Here is an 18,737-nt window from a genome sequence, read left to right on the forward strand (position 1 = left end):
CCTTCTCTTGTCCGCCTCCCTCTGCTCTTTTCAACTTCCTCCCTCACTCCCATTTCCTCTCTGTCTCCCACATCCAACTTATTTTCTCCTCCCTTTCTTTCCCCGTCTTTTTCAGCATGTGCAGCTGTCTTTGCCGCAGACCGAAACGCACACACACTCTCAGAGACCCTACGAATCCCCACTTTGACCACCGTTTAATAGCCGCACGGCACACAGGCCCGTCTAAACGGCCGTGATTGGCTCTGACAGCAAATATGTCCCATGAAATTGACTTGCGATGATTGTGTGTACATCCACGTGTGTGTGCGTGTGTGTGATGTTAATGTGTGTGTCGTGGAGGGAGCTGAAGAGAAGTGACAGAGAAGAAGGGAGGTTTTGGCCGAGGAAGACAGCAGAAGAAAGAAAGTGTGAAAAAGATTAAGAGAGGGGATGAAGATGTGAGGCCGGCAGGGGGGGGGAGCAGCTTTGTGTCTCTTCAGAGAAAATCTGGAGATGCTTAAGCGGCCTTTACACTGCCTTTAGGTCTTTGATTGAAGCATCTACAGTATATTATCATCATGGTTTTCAAGTCCGCTCTAGTCCAATGTTTTTACAGGAGCTGGCAGCAATATGGAGAGGAAGAGGTAGAGGGTACAAAGGAAAGAGAGGAGAATAACAAAAAAGTTTGTGTGATTGATGCTTAGATCCTCCTGCTCTTCTATACCTCACTTTTCCCCTCCAAAAGAGATGCAGAAAGCATGTATGGTTGAATTAACCACCCCTCTGTCGGAGGTAAAATGTATCCTCGATTTAGGATCTAGGAGCTGGACCGCGCAGAGCAATAATGCCAAAGATAGAACATCATTTACTGGATCCCTTGGATTCTGGGGAGTTGTGATATTTTGGGGAGGTTGTGAAGTCATCGGGGCTGAGATGTAGATTTGATTAGGATTAATTTGGATATGATTAAGATTCAAAACAATTTTGTATCATATCACTCAGCCTGAGCAGTAAAACGAGTTTGGGAAAATGACCTCACTTACTGTAATGGGTCTTTAAAAAAAGGGAAAAGACTATATGTAAGCTATATTTAAATAATCAAACTGAACGGGAACCAAATCATGTCATACTTTTAATTTTACTTCACTATGTTTTATTGATTCCTTACTTACACTTGCCCTCTCCCTTGATCTTTTTTACTATCTTTATCGTTGTGTTTGACTGTTCAGCAGTTCCCTTTCAGTCCATTCACTCGGTACAACACATATAGTAATGGTGTGATATCCTATACTATGTATGTGTTGTATCTCGTTCCTTTCCTTCAGGGAACCGAAGTTATCGTCATAACATTTTGTTCCCTTTCCGTCGAATTATTCGGTACAACACAAACTGTGTGCGATATCACGCACATACTATACATGTTGTACCTCGTTCGTCTCCTTCAGGGAACCGAAGTTATATTCATAAGATTTCGTTATAGGGAGAAACATCTTTATGTCCCTGTACAACTGAGAGGGATTGTCCACTACTTTGAGCAATGTGAATAGAATAGATTGCAATGCAGCTGTGAGACTATCTTGTCAATACAGTTGTCATAATACCCTACATCTAAAACTCACTGAGTCCAGGTACATTCATTCGGCTATTTTAGATTGACAGTCTGGTCAGTGCAAGAATTTGTAACAGAAGCCAAAGTAGTAACGGCAGTAAACATCACAACTGATGCCGAAGGAGTATCTGAGGCTGCACCCCAGGATGCCAATTCTGCAGCACTAAAGCAACTTTAAGGTGCCCTGTGAAGCTGTTGATCACTATGAGCTAGAGTGGATCATTGTTTTATTTGTCTGCACGTCCCTCTGTTTTACATCATACCACCAATCGACAGGTGTTATGGTGCCTTAAAAAGCAGCAATGCACCAACAGCGACAGTGAAGAAGAAGCATTTTGGTGAATTAAAATTTAAACAGTAACTTTGTTTGTTTACAAGAAAAGAGGCACGAGGTACCTTTTAATTGTATAATGACAGATTTATTTTTTTGCAGATAAAACACCAAATCTGTTAAAGATCACCTTACACCTGATTCTGTCTTTGACGTGCGGCTCCATCACAGCTTTACCACATCTTTTAGATGTCTGTAAAAGCTCGTCTTTGGAAAAAGTGGAATTTGGATCCAGAATATTGAATTAATTATGGTACGAAATGCATTAAGTGACTTTGACAGTGAGACAGTGCTGTTAAATACTTGATTCTGATTGGTTAATTACAGCATTCCAAAGTCTGTTATTCCTCAATAACAGACAGTTGCCAAGAAGAACAGACCGTTGCTAGGGATTCGGCTCTAATCACACAAACCGGTGGACTAACTGTAATCATATCAATCTGCCAAATAAGTCTGGTAAATTTGACGTTGGTCTGTTTACAGAGGGAAGAAAGAAAAGAGAGGAAAACAGTTCACTCTGCTCACCCTGCAACCTGCTCACTATACATTATCCCTTACTTAGTGCCTGTTTAACATGTTAGTAAGGTTATACACAACTATGTCATCCAGCAGAACAAGTGGAAGCAGAGTGTAACCTTCAGATATGTCAGCTGCTTGTACAAGTTTTAATGTCCGAGAGAGTTAAGAACCTCCTCTATATGTGTGAGTTAGACTGCTTTCATTTCAACTTGGTCGTCTGTGATGCATCACTTTTGCACACTTATAAAATACTTGAAGATAAGAGGAAAGAGAGAAAAGGTGGGCAGAAGATGAAGGTGTTTCTCTCTCTGTGGAGACACCTCTTCCTATTTCTCTTTCCATCCATCCTTCCCCACAGACTCGTTACTAATTTATTCATCAGAGATTCAACCATTACTTTAATCCTCCACTGATTTCTTCTTGTTCTCTCTCTCATCTATCTCTATAGGAGGCTAGTTAAGCAATAAGAGTTATCCATTTTAACAACTAGCATTGTTAAGCCAAAGGTGTCCACCTCATCAAGACTCTTCTGGTGTTAAAGTCGGACTAGCTTTGGCAAGAAATACATTTGTATGTCTCCCAAGATTATGTCCGACAATCATTTAACAGACGTCTGCTAAAGCATTCAGATGAACAAATTTGTTTGGCCTTTATTCAGAACTTGATCCTGCTTTTGGTTTGAACTCCTCAGAAAACTTACCACCTCTTCGCTGCTGCTAACAGCTGGACGACTGAGGCAACAGTGAGCAGCTGTAGCAGCGGACATGGACCCGAGGGGAGAGTATGAGAGGAATGAGGCGAACAGAATGTGTTGAGAGCTTGGATCTCTGACCATTTTCACACATATTCTTATGTCTTAAAGCACACGCAGCTGATAGTTTGTCAGTTTAGGAAATTTCAAAAAATACGGAGAGGCAGTTCACCGTCTTAGAGTCAGAAAGAAGCTTTTAACTCTTCTATCCGACCAGCACTATTTTAAGACTGTGTCACAGCCTTAATCTGGCCCTCACTTCAGTAAGGCAACATCTCTACTGGGCTTAAAAGAGAAATCCTCATCTTCATACATCAAAGTCCAATTGAGCTTCTTTAACAGCTATTTCACCAAAGTAGTGACGATGCATCTGTTTCGAATGCGAAGAGTGAATGAGTCAATTCAGCATCATGTGTACCGTGAAAGCCCTTAACCCCTAATCTCTAACCTTTGACCTCTGCACTGTTACCCCAACTCTAACCCCTTAACCCTCATCATACCAGAAGCACAAAGGCTACTTAAAAGAGCAGGAGCCTCCCTCTGCTCCTTTCAGCTGTGTGTCTGTGTGGACAGAGGTGAGCTTGGTTCAGGCTAAATACAGCACAGTCAGGAAAGGGCTTAGGAGTCGTTAAGAAGGCTTATCCCACACACACACACACACACACACACTCTCTAGAGGCTACCCGGAGGCACACACACACGACAACAGACGGATACACCGACGCACACACCGCAGTATTCTAATAGTTGTTTTGATGTTGGATGATGGCATCATTGTGCAGATGATGACAAAGCATTTCAGAGGGAAGAGTAGCACTTTCACTCTGGCTGACTGTTTTACCAAAGCAAGTCAGGAAACATCTGACCTGGTTTCCAGTCTGCATTTTAACCATTCAAATTAGGGATGCACCGACTGGGAAAATCACCGATGTTTAAAACAACAATTTTGCCGACAGTTGTGTTTTTTTCAATAAATGTAATTTTTGTAATTATTAATGCCCTCGTGTGGATAAGGGACCAAAATTAACTTCAATTATAAAAAATATTTTTTTAATTAAGGCCTTCATCACAGTCTTTGAGAAAGCATGAATACCCAAAACATCTTTTTATTTAAACTTTTTTCAAAAATAACTGCCTGAAAAGCAGTTTTGCAGGCTGTAAAACGTGAGGCGCTCCGCACTGCCTTTTTTGTCGAAGCAGCTCGCTGCGCCTTTCTGTTGTTAAGGCAACCACCGAAACGTTAGCTGTCATGAACCTAACCGTTAAATTGTAAACTGACAGAAGGCCCGCCTCTGCTTTCATCTGATTGGACAATGAGAAGTTTTTTCAACTCGAGGGCGCTCGGAGCGTTTCCTCAAAAACGTGAGGCGCTCTGCAATGCAAAAGCCGCGCCCAAAAAGTAAAAAAAGGTGCTAAAACGCATTCTGTCTGATCGGGTTTTAGGATCACCTGGTCATAGTTCAAACATTTTTCAGTGCTTACATAGCCTAAAAAAATCTTTCTGAAAACACAAATACTTTTATGTTACAATTCAATTTACTGCACAATTAAAGCAGTTAAATAATGAAAACATCGGCTACTGCCATCAGCGCATGCCACCTTGTTTGACGATGGGCCGATGTCTGTCAACATGGCCAATATCGGCCGATTCCGATGTTCAGCCGATGCCGCTGTGCATCCCCATGCACAGAGGCTACAGTCCTTCGACGCACTAGCCGGTTTCAACTCCCAGTCTGCCGATCAGTTCTCTCTACTCCCCACATTTCCTCTTCAGCTGACCTATGAATAAAGGCAAAAAGCCAAAAAGAAAGAAATTGTAAACAAAGAAAAAAAGAATAGAACAAAAAGCTCATGTATTTATAACATTCATATATATATCGATACTGAAATCATCATTGAATGGGGTCTTTGGTGAGGTTGTTATAAAGGCATCCTTTAGGCATAGTTATCTTTCCAATGTTTGTTACAAGATATTATAATTGACAGAATTTCAGAATAAAGTAATGATAACAAAAAATACTTTGTTTAACTTGGCTACCTAAACCATCTTTGTGTTGCAGGTAGAATCACAAAATCTCTGTAGGTCCACAGGAACTTTTTCAATGAGCTTTAAGGAGTTTTATTTTGATGGGAGAAAAAAAGACGAAAAGTTAGAGGGGGTTTGGTTGGTTTTTAATCTTTTATTTCATCTCTGTGGTCATGAAGTGACGTCTTCCTCTGTCACAGTGGTTATAGCCACCATGTCTACTGGTGGTCTTGACTCACTAAGCAGTAACACGCACACACACACAAATCAGGTCACGGGCTCTCTGTCTGGCTCAACAACCACAAACACAGTGTGTTAAGTCATGTTGCGCCTCGAGGATAATTATGTAAATAAGGGGAAAGGTTGTGTGTGAGTCTGTCTGCATGTCAGGTTTTCTCTGGTTGTGCGGTTTGCTCAGTGACCTTTTTATTAACAATATTTTGCTTTCCGTCTCCCGTTACGTTCGGCAGCACTCCCACATGAATAAGTCAAATACACACAGAGTGCGTCAAACACGGGATTTGTCAGTGAAAGCTTTTTTCTCTCCGTGTTGGTTTTAACCCTCATCCTCTCTGTCTCCTCCAGAGTGACCAAGTCCTGGTTTGGTGTGAAAACCACAGACGCTGCGCACAGGTAAATACACACAAACTTTTACTGCTTCATACATTTCCCAAACATTCATCAGTGTGACTAACTCGACCTTAAACACATCCTTTAGCTAGTTCTAACCCTAATGCTAACCTTAAAACATGTCTTTGGGTGCAGTGAAAAGCAGGGGTTTAACTTCTGGTAACAGTTACTGACTCCCAGATGTGCTTGTGTATGATTACTGCCTGCAAGGTTTTATTTGCTGCAATAGTAAGCTGAGATAGAACTGCAGGTGATAGCTTGAACCTTTTATACGTTTCACCTTTCTGCTGGAGCTAATTGCTCTGAGATTAAAAAAAAGGAGGCGGCAGCACTGCCAAAGCAATGGTCGAGTTACCAGTGACAGTGCTGCAATGCACAGGGGATTAGCATTTCACCCCACCTCCCAAAAAACAGGTACTTATGAAAGAAATATTTGATCTCATAGGGAACAAAGTCTTACTCCAACGCTACTGTTGCATGCTTTTTAGCAGGTGTTTTTAGGCTCCCAGTGTCCAGTGCACCTCGCAGTGTCACTGACTTTGCATCTGTTTGAGATGCTGGAGTTCATAAGGTGTGCTGCATTTCTCGTTGCCACAGACTTAAGACAAACTTTACAGTGGGAAGTGCTTTGGGACTTGGGGTCAGATGCTGCAAAACAAAGCCACCTTCAGGTGACTGTCCTCGAAACAGGCACTCTCTCTCTCTTCAAACTCCTCACTTTTAATAGTCTACGTACATGCTACTATGTTGATATCTTTTACCTTAAGAGAGCTCTCACGTTACTGTGTACTTGGGCAGCGCAGGTAAGCTGTTTAGTATGCATCTATGTTGAATTTTCCAGCTAACGATTTATCGGCCTCTGATACTGCCTAAAATGTGGAAAGTGTAATGGAAAGTACGCCAGTACACACCAATGAACCGATCCGATACCATAACCTTTTTAGCCCTGACAAAAATAAACTCATTAAAATTATACTGTGAAGTGCAGTGCTAGAGGAGTGTGTAACGTAAGTCAAAGCAAATACAATGTGAGCAATTAGGGAAACACAGTATCAGCCGGTATTGGAATCTGTATCAGGGAGGAAAAATAGGCATCTATATGGCTATGGACAATAAGGGAGAACCTGCCACAAACACAGTACAATGCAAAGCACAGTGCCGCTCTTGATCCATCCCTCGAGTGTCAAAGAGACAGAGGGAGTCGCTCTATTGCTGATGGATTCTTCACACACACCGCACGGCTCCTGTAATGGCAAAGGTTGTGTTTTTAGTTAAAATAACCTCCTCCCCTATATCCCCATTATCCCTCCACATTGGAGCAAAAAATTATCCCCTGTTTATTCACTTAACACTGCGTGCCAGGAGGCTTTACAGTGTGTGTGTGTGTGTGTGTGTGTGTGTGCTAATTCATTGTTTGATTTAAGAGGAGTTTCCATGCTGAGTATTTTTAGCTGCCAGTCTGTGCACTTCTGCTGCAGCTTGTTTTAGCTTTCTGGACATTATTGTCTGTACTTTTAGGCTGCTGGGTCCTTGTCCGACACACAGACAGTCGGTGGATAAGTTGAATATTAATCCCCATATATTGATGCAAAATGTCTAAAGCCACGAAGGCTGAAAGATGAAGAAAGAAGAAAACATCTTCAGTATCAAAAAAATTAAAGCAATAGAAAGGAGACAGGCCAATCTTGATAACTTAAAGCAACATACCTGAGTTCATTCTTTCATTTAATTAATGATGCTGTTTAATCTGCAGCCAGAAATATTCCATTATAACTGTTTACCTACTGACGTTAACTCCCTCAATATTAACGACTTCTTGAAAGATTCTGTCTGGCTTCTTATTGATGTGTTTTCTGAACTCTCCGTTCAGGTTCAGGCCTCTTTAAAAGCCTCGTCTCAGCTGAGAGCACACCTGAGTCGTATTTTACTTCTTGCAACATTTCCAAGCTTCGCCGCGAAAGTCACACGACAGTCAAGGCGAGAGAGACAGGCGTGAGAGAGGGAGCTTTTCCTCTGCACGGAGCGTATATCAGCAGTGTGTGTATGTTGAGGTCAGCTGGGGTTAATGTCAACAACAGAGCGAGAGCCGGTCCCCCCTCCCATCCTGCTCCAAACTCCCACCAGCAGATCAATGCAGGGGATACCACACTGGGCGACACATCAGACATAAACTTCCAGCTTTACTTAACCCCCCCCGTTCACCACCTCCAACAAAAACACAAACACACACAGCCTTTGACCTCCAGACTTATCTGTTTCCTTCCTTCTCTCCCTTCCTTTGTTTCTATTCATGATGTTTACAGTCGAACTAAAAAGCAAAGAGAATGAGAGCAGGAAATATTTCCTACTTTAATACCATGTCTAAACTTTATCACCCTGACTTTGTGTCCTGCTGTCGCCCATGTGAGAATACCAGTGCGGCAGCGATGTCCAACAACGCTCTCCGAAGCCGGCAAGTGACGGGCCGACTCTGCGCAAACCACAACGCTCCCTCTCAGACAGCCTGATACTGCGCAGACACGCTCAGTCTCTTCTTGGTGGTTATTAATTTTGCCGCTTTCACAGTCTGTTGAAAGTGGCCGCAGCCCAATTTGTAAAAGTCACCGCAGCAGGCCAAGAAAAATAAATTAGAACAGAAAAGCATGTATCCCAGTCTGGAGCCATAATTGCCAAGATTCATCAAAATAATGAATTATACAGCGAAGGAAGTCCACAACTGTTTAATGCTCCCAAGGTATGTATATTTGTTAGCAGGATATGTGGGAGATGTTTGGAGCTGGCCTTTTGTTTTTATTGATTATCCACCTTGGGATCATTCTACAAGAAGCCCAGTACACTTTGTTATTGTTTCATTAGGCTAACAGATATCCCCTGTTCCCCTGTGGTTTCTGTTGCAATATATTTGATATAAGAAGGTGAACCACAGATCCCAACAACAGGTGAACTACAGAGAGACAAATGACTATATCACATATCTCAGTCATACTAGCAGGTTGACAACATTGTCAGTTAGACTCCAGGACTGAAATGTATGGCTGACATTCATGGTTCCCATCTGAATTAATTTCTGGACCCTTTAACTTTTCCCCTATCACAACCATTAAGTTGTCATTAGTGGTTTTGTGTGAAAAACCTCGACGCCTGTTGGATGGATTGCTGTGAGAGTTTGTACACACATCCATGTTCCCCTCATGATGGATTGTAATCACTTTGGTGACTTCCTCACTTTTCATTCAGTTGCCATCATCACCTCAAAAAATCGGTTTGTCCAGTTCTTAACTTATGGTGTTCACATCAGCTGAAATTGTTCTAGTTTTTACTGCTAATTAGCAAATGTTAGCATGCTAACAGACTGAAGCGAGATTGGGAACATGTTTTTGTACATAACTTTGCCCTTTTAAAGGCTTAAAATGAAACATTTTACACAGTAATATATCTGAAATCAAGTATGTCCCATGTAAATATATCCTGGAAAATAACTTCCAACAAAGAGACTGAAGTCAAACTCTCTCTGTTGTGTTTGTTGTACTCAGCTCTTTGTTTATATGAATGGGACTGCTCTGCGTTCCCATTTCATGCGAGTCCATGTTAGAGATGGGCATTTCAAGCTAAAACACTGTTCGATATTCACTGGGAACTCTTCGACTATTACTCCAATCTTCGCCCCGTTTTTAAAGCTGCCGTATACAGATGCTCAGTGACGTGTGAGGTCTGGCGCCCGGGGATAAAATAAAGTGCGTACATTTTTTGCGACGCCTTATTTTTCTGTAATTAATTAATTAATCAAAATGAACGTTTTATTTTGACAGCCTTAGTTATAATAAACTGTGCATCTTCCCTATATAGTACAGACATGGATCATTTCATCATACTGTCGTCATACTGTGCATAGTTGTTGTAGACTTATGATATAGTAGTTCAGTGTTTCTGCTACATACGTTTTGCAGCGACGGCCCGCTGCAAATCACTGCCTCCGCTGCTTCAGATTTCTATAACATGTCCCAAAGTTACAATTAAACGACTCCGCTCAAAATGAACGGTCGTTCGCAGGTCTCCTCGTTGAGGAGGAGCACTGAGGAGTCACAGGACATCAAGAGAAATTATCAGCGTTGAGGACGTCAGGGAGGCACTTCTCCAGGAAAGCTTCGGGATCCTTCCCCTCTGAGTTTTCTGCGAGGCCTATGAGGTGGAGGTGGGAGCGCTGTGAGCGATTCTCCAGGTCCTTATTCTTCTCACTGAGCAGTTTCACTTTAGTCTCCACTTCAGTTACACTGGATGTGAGCTGAATTGTAGCATCTTCCCTGTCGCTGATGCGGCTTTCAGGTGCGGTTAGCTGTCCCCTGATTGTCTCTAAATCCTTCTGATGTGTGCGATACCTTCAATGCCTTCCCGGTGTCCCGCTACAGTTTCTGCCTTAAAAGAAGAGATGGCTACAAGAACAGCATCCTGCTGTCGAGCATGTGTATCATCCTGGGTAGTTTAATCGGAGACTATAGCCGTGTCCATCCTCTTGTTACCATCACTAGCTAGCAGTGATGTTGATGTTGCCATGTTAGCGCTAGCTTGTGCTTTGTTACTAGCCAGTGTCGATCTTGTTACTGGTAATGTTGGTTTGGGGTTAGGTTCACTTCCAGAGTTTGCTCTTGTTGACCTTTTCTTAATTTTCATTCCCATAGCGATTAAGGTCTGTTTTGCTTGCTTTAAGGACTTTCAAAGGGTGTATATTGTCATTTATACTCAGAGACGAACGGAGAGTGTCTTTGTAGCTCGTCGCCATAACCAGAAGTAAATTGGGAACATGTTAACAATTGTACCTACTAAATAGCATGTAAGTATTGTGATTGTACAGCTAGAGAGAGATCAGAAAGGAGACGCTGCACTGAACGTCATTCCCCTTAAGCGACGATAATGACTGATTCTTATCGCCCATATTTATCATTGTAAATGTTGGACCCACAAGCCATATATTTCTCTGTTTTTTAGACGGACAAAATTAGGAGGGTAAAAAAAAGAAGAACAACGAGAGAATCAGAGAGGAGAAGGTAGGGAGTCCCGTGGTCCCTAGCTGCTGATCTGTTAATGCCAAGAAAAACAATCTGCACTGTTTCATTTTAAACATTTTCTCCGGGGAGCTGCATATATTTAACGTTTATAAACCCAATCTTAGGTCTATTAGTGAGACAAAGCTAACAAAATACGAGTTGTTCTCGACCCGCACTCTGCTGCAGCCTCTCATAAAGGCTTTTGGCAGTCTTAACACACTCAATAACTTCTGACAGAGATTTAAAGAGAATAATTTGGGGACTGGTATAACTTTCCCCTAAGCTCCTCTTCGGGTCCCTGCTCAGGCTTGGAGCTGTAATGAACGAGGTTGTTCTCACAGAGTTTTTAACATGTGTAACACATCGACAGTCTGTCTGCTCACACACTCGCAAAATGGTGCAGCGTGAAACTAAAGGACACATTTAATTTCCCACGTCATCTGTTGAACTGTAGAGGCTGAAAGTTTGTAATGATCGGTTATTCCACAATGAAAACTGTTTTATTTTGAAAATTCATGCTCTTTTCTTTAATCGTTTTCAGTCACAGAGTCCCGGGAGAATTTAGCTTTAAAATATAAAACACAAAGGAAGTAAAGGAGAAAGGGGGATGAAAGAAATAAAACAGACAAAGGTAAGCTTTGTCTGCTTGTCTGTTGTTCTATCTGTTCCTTTGTTACATAAAGACACACTCAGACTCACAGACACGGACCAGGCAGATGTTGCTCCAACACATATGGTTTGTGTCACATCATCAGTGGACGCTCTCTCATGGAAAAACACACATGCGAGTTCACTGAAAGTGAACTACAGCCCTCACTCAATTCCTCCATCTGTCGATCTCTGCCTTCTTTTATCTCTTTCCTTCTCTCTCTCACACACACACACACACACACACACACACACACACACACACACACACACGCAGAGTAGACACAGTAATGTGTACCAGGTGTGTGAGGACGCAGGATGTCCACTAGCAAACAGGTTGGATGCAGAACAAAGGAGCAGAGCTGCAGTATCAAATCGCTGTTACCCTTCCTTGTTCTTTCTTTATAACTCAATTTTCACTGATTCAAATTACTTTTAATACCAGGAGTAATACTTCTGTGGCTCAGGAGATATCCAATTCTTGGATCAGTGGTTCAATCGCTCCTCCTGTCCAATTTTCACAATGTCCTTTAGCAAGACTCACCCGATGGACAGTCCAGTGGCTTGCATTGAAAATCAGGCACAATTGTTGTGTAAGGGCGTTCGAATGGTTAAATAAGAGGCGAATTGTAAAAAGCTTTTTCTCCATTAAGGTAGAAACGCTTTCTATAAGTGCAGGGCTGCAGCTCACGATGAGCGATTAATTAGCAAATTATTTTCATCATTCAAAATGTTGAAAATGTGAAAAATGCTCATCAAAATTTCCAAGAGCCCAAAGTGAGGTATTTTAATGGGGTTTTTTTGGTCCAACCCAACATCCAAAAACAAAGAATCTTTGTTTACTATCATAACATAGCAAAGAAAGGCATAAAAAGTGAACATTTAAGAAGCTAGAACCAGCCAATACTTCACATTTTGGCTTGCTTGTTGCATAGTGGCAATTAATTTTCATTCCACTGACTAACTGTTTAATCAAGTAATCGTTGCACGTCTATATGAGCCATTGCTTGGTAGATTTCACATCCTGCTGTAAGTAAGAACTCTGTGTTGTCCTCAACTCCTCTTGTCCGTTTGTCGAAGTGTCCCTCTGCAAAAGACTGAACCGAAAATTGCTTCCTGCATGAAAGCTCGCTGCCATCGGCGTTTGTTTCAATGTTTGAGTGAGCGGCAAAAACCTTGTAAAGCACTTTGGCGAAAAACAGTATCTGTGCATCAACCTGCCTGGGTTTATTTCCACTATAGTAACCTGCTCAGTGTACATGATCCTCCTTAATACACAGCTTTTTGGTAAAGACATCAATATAACAATGTTTTTTCTTTGCAACAATATATAATATTTTAGATCATATAGTTGGAACTTTGTTAATAGCAACAGTGAACTCTTTGTCTTGATCAAATGAGCCTACTTAGCTGTTAAAATTAAGTCATACAAGGTGAGACAAGGTGAACAGGACATCATGAATCCCCACAGCACCTGATCGAGGTTTTCTGCCCATTAACTGTCAGAGTGTGTTGACTATTCTTTCCCATTAATCAGTCTTAATAATATCCTGTTCTGGTAAGTGTTTACTTCAAATCTGCCTCCTTCGATTTGGATGATTTTTCTGTCCCAAAGCTCTTTGTGTCTTTTAACTCCTCTTATTTTCTTCACTGATTTCTTCCCCTGTCTGCTCAGTGTCAGGGGGCTCATGGACACATTTTTAATAACAAGCTGAGCTATAATTTACTGGAATTTGTTCTGCTGATTGAAATGATTGCAGGAGATTAGGTCATCAGAACTGTGTCTGCAGCAGCGGTCTGTTATACAAAGCAGCAGTCTGTTATACAGAAATAACAACCAGTAGAATTGACCAATCAGAATCGAGTATACAACAAAGCTGTTTAATAAATGATTGTAGCCATTTAACGTCTCATTCATTCAGCATAATAATCTGAATGTAGAAAGTAGTGCCACAGTCCTGTACAAACAACTTATTAAAGCAGTTTAATTCCTGCATAAAGAGGCCATAAATACATCTTGGTCTGCAGTACTCCCCCTAAATCCTCTCTATAAATATCCCTATAAAAATACATATTTCTGGAGAAAAATCTAGTTCCATTAATTTTCCATCACTTATATGGGTTGTGGCAATACAGTAGCCAAAATGCCCTTATGGCCAAAAATGGTGGTTAATAAATCAGTCTGAGGCAAATTGGGATGTAGTGCCTCCATCGTCTTCTTGGTTTCCTCCAGGGTTTCCTCACAGTTCACATGCTTGGCATAAAGTCACAGGGAGAAGTCCAGGTGGTCCTTAAGCTGTAAAGAAAACTTCTTTCAGCAGCAGACTAGTGCACCAACTTGGCTTTGAACACGTGCTTCATCAAACCGTCACTTTCAAAGATTCAAAGAAGTCTGGTTTGAAATTAAATCCACAGCGCTACAATTAAAAGGAAGGAAAAAGAATAGGAGGAGGATCTTAAGCGAAATGATTCTGTTTTTCTTGCCTTCTAGGAAGTTAACGGGCCAGCTAATCTTATATGAAGGTAACGTCTTTTTAACAGTAAGGTGAAGTGTTTGACTTCCACCTGCCACCAACACATGCATTTCTTGTGTAGCCAGTAGCCAGTCTATCAAGATTAAGTGGTTTTATTTAAGGCGTTAATAAAGCACACAAAAAGTCTGAGATCAATGGAAAGACAGAGAAAGTTTACGGAGGATTTGAGACCATTGTGGGCACATGAGGTTTGAGAGATAAAGAAGTAAAGCACCAAACATCTCTCTTTTTGACTGTCCTCTCCATCCCGTTTTCATTTCCTCTGTTCTCCTTCCTCCAGCCTTTCCTCGCCTCCCACCAGCTGCTCACTTCACTTAGCTCCTGTTCTCGTACATGTTTTTACAAAGGTCTGGCTGAAGTCAAACATTTTTTTTTTAAAGGGATTCTTTGAATTTGTTCACTCAGGAACAACAAAGCCTGAAGTATGTGTGTGTGAAACAAGTGCATCTGTGCCCTCAGGACTGGTCTGAAATGTGATTCTTATTTACCATGTAGGTGCAATTGCAAAGTCTAAATTATCCCATGTATTTGTAATCCCATACCTTTTATATATGTATGCATTTCTATAGTACATGTTGTTTGGCTCTTTTATTTAATTTTACTCTATGTACTGTATTTTACATTCAGTATTAAACAAAATGTGACCATTTTAAAAACCGAATGTAGCACTCAAGAATTTTTTACTATTGTCAAGTTAATTTGGAGGCAAAAGTGTGAACAATATTTTTTAGTTTAAGCCTGAAGAGGTGTAAAGATACATGAAAAATTTAAATTAAAAATTGATGTTTAAATGTAAGTTTCTTTTTTGTTTGCGTTTAAGTTTCGTTTTGGACAGTATTATAGAAAACGTAATTTTTTTCTTTCAAGTTTTCTCAAAGTCACATTTCAGGTAATTAATCAAACCGTGTAAATCACAATATTGTTTAGATATTAGCACAGTACACACAAATATCCTCACAGTTTACACTGCTGTTAGTTTGGTGCTTTAGAGGCTTACTACTGTTCTCTCTCTCTCTCTGTTCTTAGTTTTAACCCCCAGTCAGTCGGTCAGTCAGTCAGTCAGTCAGTCAGTCAGCTGGTCTGCATGGTACAATGTGGGCCAGCAGGTCAGATTAAGCAGGAAATCTGCTGGACGGCTTTGCAGGAGAAAACATGAAGAGGATGCTGCTCTTCACTTCAGACGGAGCCTTCAGGTTCTTAAAATAGTCGATGATGGTGGCTGAGAAAGCTGATGGAAAATCACTTTTTTTTTTTATATTGTATTTTTCTTTTTTTTTTGGCTTTTGCCTTTATTATTATTATTATTATTATTATTATTATTATTATATAGGACAGCTGAAGAGTTACAGGGAACATTGGGAGTAGAGAGTGGGGGGTGACATGCACCAAACGGTCGGCAGACCGGATGTCGAACCTGCGATCATTGCGACAAGCGACTGTAGCCCTTTGTGCATGGGGCGCCTGCTCCACCAACTGAGCTAAACCAGCGCCCAAACTCAAGTTTTTTTTCACAATCTTTTTTTACACACTGATGGAAATATGTTTTAAAATGGTGCAAAGGCTGTGAATTGTGCCATGGTACCAACTGAAGTGTGGCCCTTTCTACTCAAAGCTGGTATTGAATTTGTGTTACTTATTCATCGATTAGATTGCTTTATATCTGTTCATTTAATACTGCCAGTTGTACAACATTTGTATTATGATACTTGTGTTTCATAACGTTTGACAACTTTGGCTTCACTTGTTTAATAGTTAATTGTAGGAAACATGCTCATAGTTGTCACGTTAAAATATTCTGAAGCAGCGATGTTTTAATAAGAATTAAAACGTTTTTAAGGTTTGCACAGGTGCTGCTGTTGCTTTTGGCTTTTACATTTTAAACTTTGCATTTTAAACAATAACCAGTCCCAAATGCTGCACACTGGGGTTGTACTGAAGGGCATACAATATAAAATAAACTCTGAAGAACTGCTGACAAGCTGAACACATAAATTAACATAAATAGTTTTTCACATTGTACCCACTGAACTGCTGACCGTGAGTGAAGAGTGCGCACATCTGGTCTTTCTTTTGTCTCTGTCTCTTTTCCTTTCCTCTGGACCTGTTTCACCATTCGTCTTTCATCTCTTCTCTCCTTTTCAACTGACACTCACTTCATCCCCCCCTCTATCCTCTCTGAAACCACATCTCTCCTCCCCTCCCTCTCCTATTTCCTCTCCTCCCTCTCGCTGAGTGTGGCTGTCATCCCTCTATCGTGGCAGGTGAGGCCATAAAACAGCAGGAGAGGCCAGAGGTGTTGTGTGTGTGCGTGTGTGTGCGCATGTGATTAATTATTATACAGATATCTGAGGAGCTGCTATGCAACCTGTGCACACATACGCGGTCATTAATCTCGCCTCTGTTGTTACAGTGCGTTGGTGTGTTAAACAGTAACATCTCCGACCTTTGACCTCTGCTGTGTCTACCGTTCTGTCTCCCTCACACACATAACTCATCATGACGCCTTCAAGGCCAAAGTGTCTGTTCGTCTCTCAGCTCCTCTTACACAAATACAGTACTTTTCAGTGATTTACAACATCCAAGTGATATTTGAGAGTGTAAGGTGCGCACCGCGTACATACCACAAGTGTTTTCAGCTTAAATCCATTCGCCTCGACTCCCCCCTTCCCCCCCCTCCCCCATTTCTCTCCTTTCTCTCCCTGCTGTGCTACTATCTGAAAAATAAGAGATACTCATCGCTTTAGTAAAACTGGTAAAAAAAAAAATACTCTGTTCAATGACAATTTAGTAAGTAATATGCATTTGACCACAGCTTATACGTATCAAACTTTGAAGTACTTTGTATACTGTATATAGGTGCAACAATACAAAATAAGATTAGCATGATTATCGATATGTTGAGGATTTTTGCTCATGCATTAATATGTTAAAATATTTTAAATGATTTAGCTGTCCAGGAAGGGGCTAATTATAACCACTCTACATACTGTTAATCCATTATAATAGATCATTCTCTATAAAGTGATCCTTTGTTTTATATGTAAACTGATGCAAAGCTATAGCTGCCAAATGGTGCTGTTTTTCCCTCTGAAATTTGGCAAAGAAAAAGTATATTATAGGATTTTCGTCCTTGAATATATACAGCTCCGGAAAAACGTTAAGAGACCACTCCAAATGTTCCTTAAATCAGCATCTCTCTCTTCATGTCACGGGCCAGCCCAATCCAGATCTGAACCCCATTATAAACCTCCTGAATGTGATCAAGAGGAAGACGGACGGTCACAAGCCGTCGAACAAAGCCGAGCTGCACCGTGACAGACTGGTGGAGAGCAGCCGAGATGCATGAAAGCTGTAATTAAAAACCAGGTTATTCCACCAAATATTGATTTGTGAACTCTTCCTGAGTTAAAACAGGAGTATTCTGTCGTTTTAAAGATGAACTTGAACTTGTTTTCTTTGCTTTATTCGAGGTCTGAAAAACATCTTTTGGTTATCTTAACCACTCGTCATTTTCTGAGAATTTCATGAGAGTATTTTGTTTGGAAGTAGTGAGAAATGTTGTTGACAATAAGACATTTTACACAAACACAAACCTATAAATTGAAGAACCAGAGGGAAACTTCTGTAGTGGTCTCTTAATTTTTCCCGGAGCTGTGTGTCCAACAATGTCAGATATAATAGAAAGAACAATCTTTCTCCTTAGACATAACAGCTTCAGCACTTCTTAAGCCCAGACTGAACCTTTCACTGAATCGTAGAGCGTCCTACTAGGCTGTTGGAAAGCATTTAACACAAACTGAGTAAAAAGAAAAGTAAAGTTTAAAGTTATTTCATTTTTCAGTTGTAGTTAATAGTATTGGAATAATAATACCTATTTAGTGGTCTTGTATTGTTTGGAGGCATTTCTGTTGTTGTTAAATCCCTTCAGAGACAATGACAGGAAAAGGACTCCAACCTGTCGCATTGTGATGACATGGTCTGCATCCTTAACCCCTGTGAACAACAGGATTTGTTTGGGGATGGCGTGTTAATAGCACCCAACTTTTGGGGATGTTTTAAGACATTGCATAAATGTACATTTAGACGTTCAGGGCAGGATGAACGCAATACAATAATAAATGTTCTTAACGTTGTGAAACGGTCGCTGTTTGGTTTGGTTTAGTCAAGAACGATATTTGGATAAGTCGGGCAGAGCAGAGGAGGGAGGACAGGAGAGTTATTGAGGTGAGGCAAAGAAGGAGGTAGAGAAAGGAAGCACGGAGGAGAAGAAGAGGAGTGATAATGTGAAGACAGGAGACAACAAGAACAGAGGATGATGGAAGCCGGAGAGAGGGATAGAGGAGGGGAAGGAATGAAAGATTAAACATGGCTGTAACTGATCAAAGTGGCAGCAGAGGAGGAGGAGAGAGAGGGGGGGGAGTACAGCGGAGCGGGCCGGATTAGATGGAAGATGGAGTGGTGTGAATGTGTCGGCTGGTTCGTGTGTGTGTGAGGTGTTTTCGGGGAGGTTTTGAGAACCTGAGCAGCACATGGTTGAGTGTGAGACCCACGAGAGCTCCTTGAAGAAACACATCACACTTCAGGATCTGGTTACGACAGTGTGTGCGTGTGTGTGTGTGTGTGTGTGTGTGCTCTCGTATTATCTCCCTGCCTCCTTATAGCCAGACT

At 41.2% G+C, this 18,737-nt stretch overlaps 1 protein-coding gene across 1 annotated transcript in view; it reads left to right on the forward strand.

Annotated features, from left to right (window-relative positions):
* The window catches only part of anos1b (anosmin 1b), a 50,843-nt gene that overhangs the window by 8,245 nt on the left and 23,861 nt on the right, over positions 1–18,737 (forward strand). The window contains exon 2 of the mRNA XM_069680348.1: positions 5,801–5,848. Coding sequence (XP_069536449.1) covers positions 5,801–5,848 — 48 coding nt within the window. The remainder of the gene's footprint in view (positions 1–5,800; positions 5,849–18,737) is intronic.

The sequence above is a fragment of the Semicossyphus pulcher genome, unplaced genomic scaffold (genome assembly GCF_022749685.1).
Source record: "Semicossyphus pulcher isolate SPU_LCO1_2020_fin unplaced genomic scaffold, fSemPul1.0.p SCAF_4, whole genome shotgun sequence".
NCBI lineage: Eukaryota > Metazoa > Chordata > Actinopteri > Labriformes > Labridae > Semicossyphus > Semicossyphus pulcher.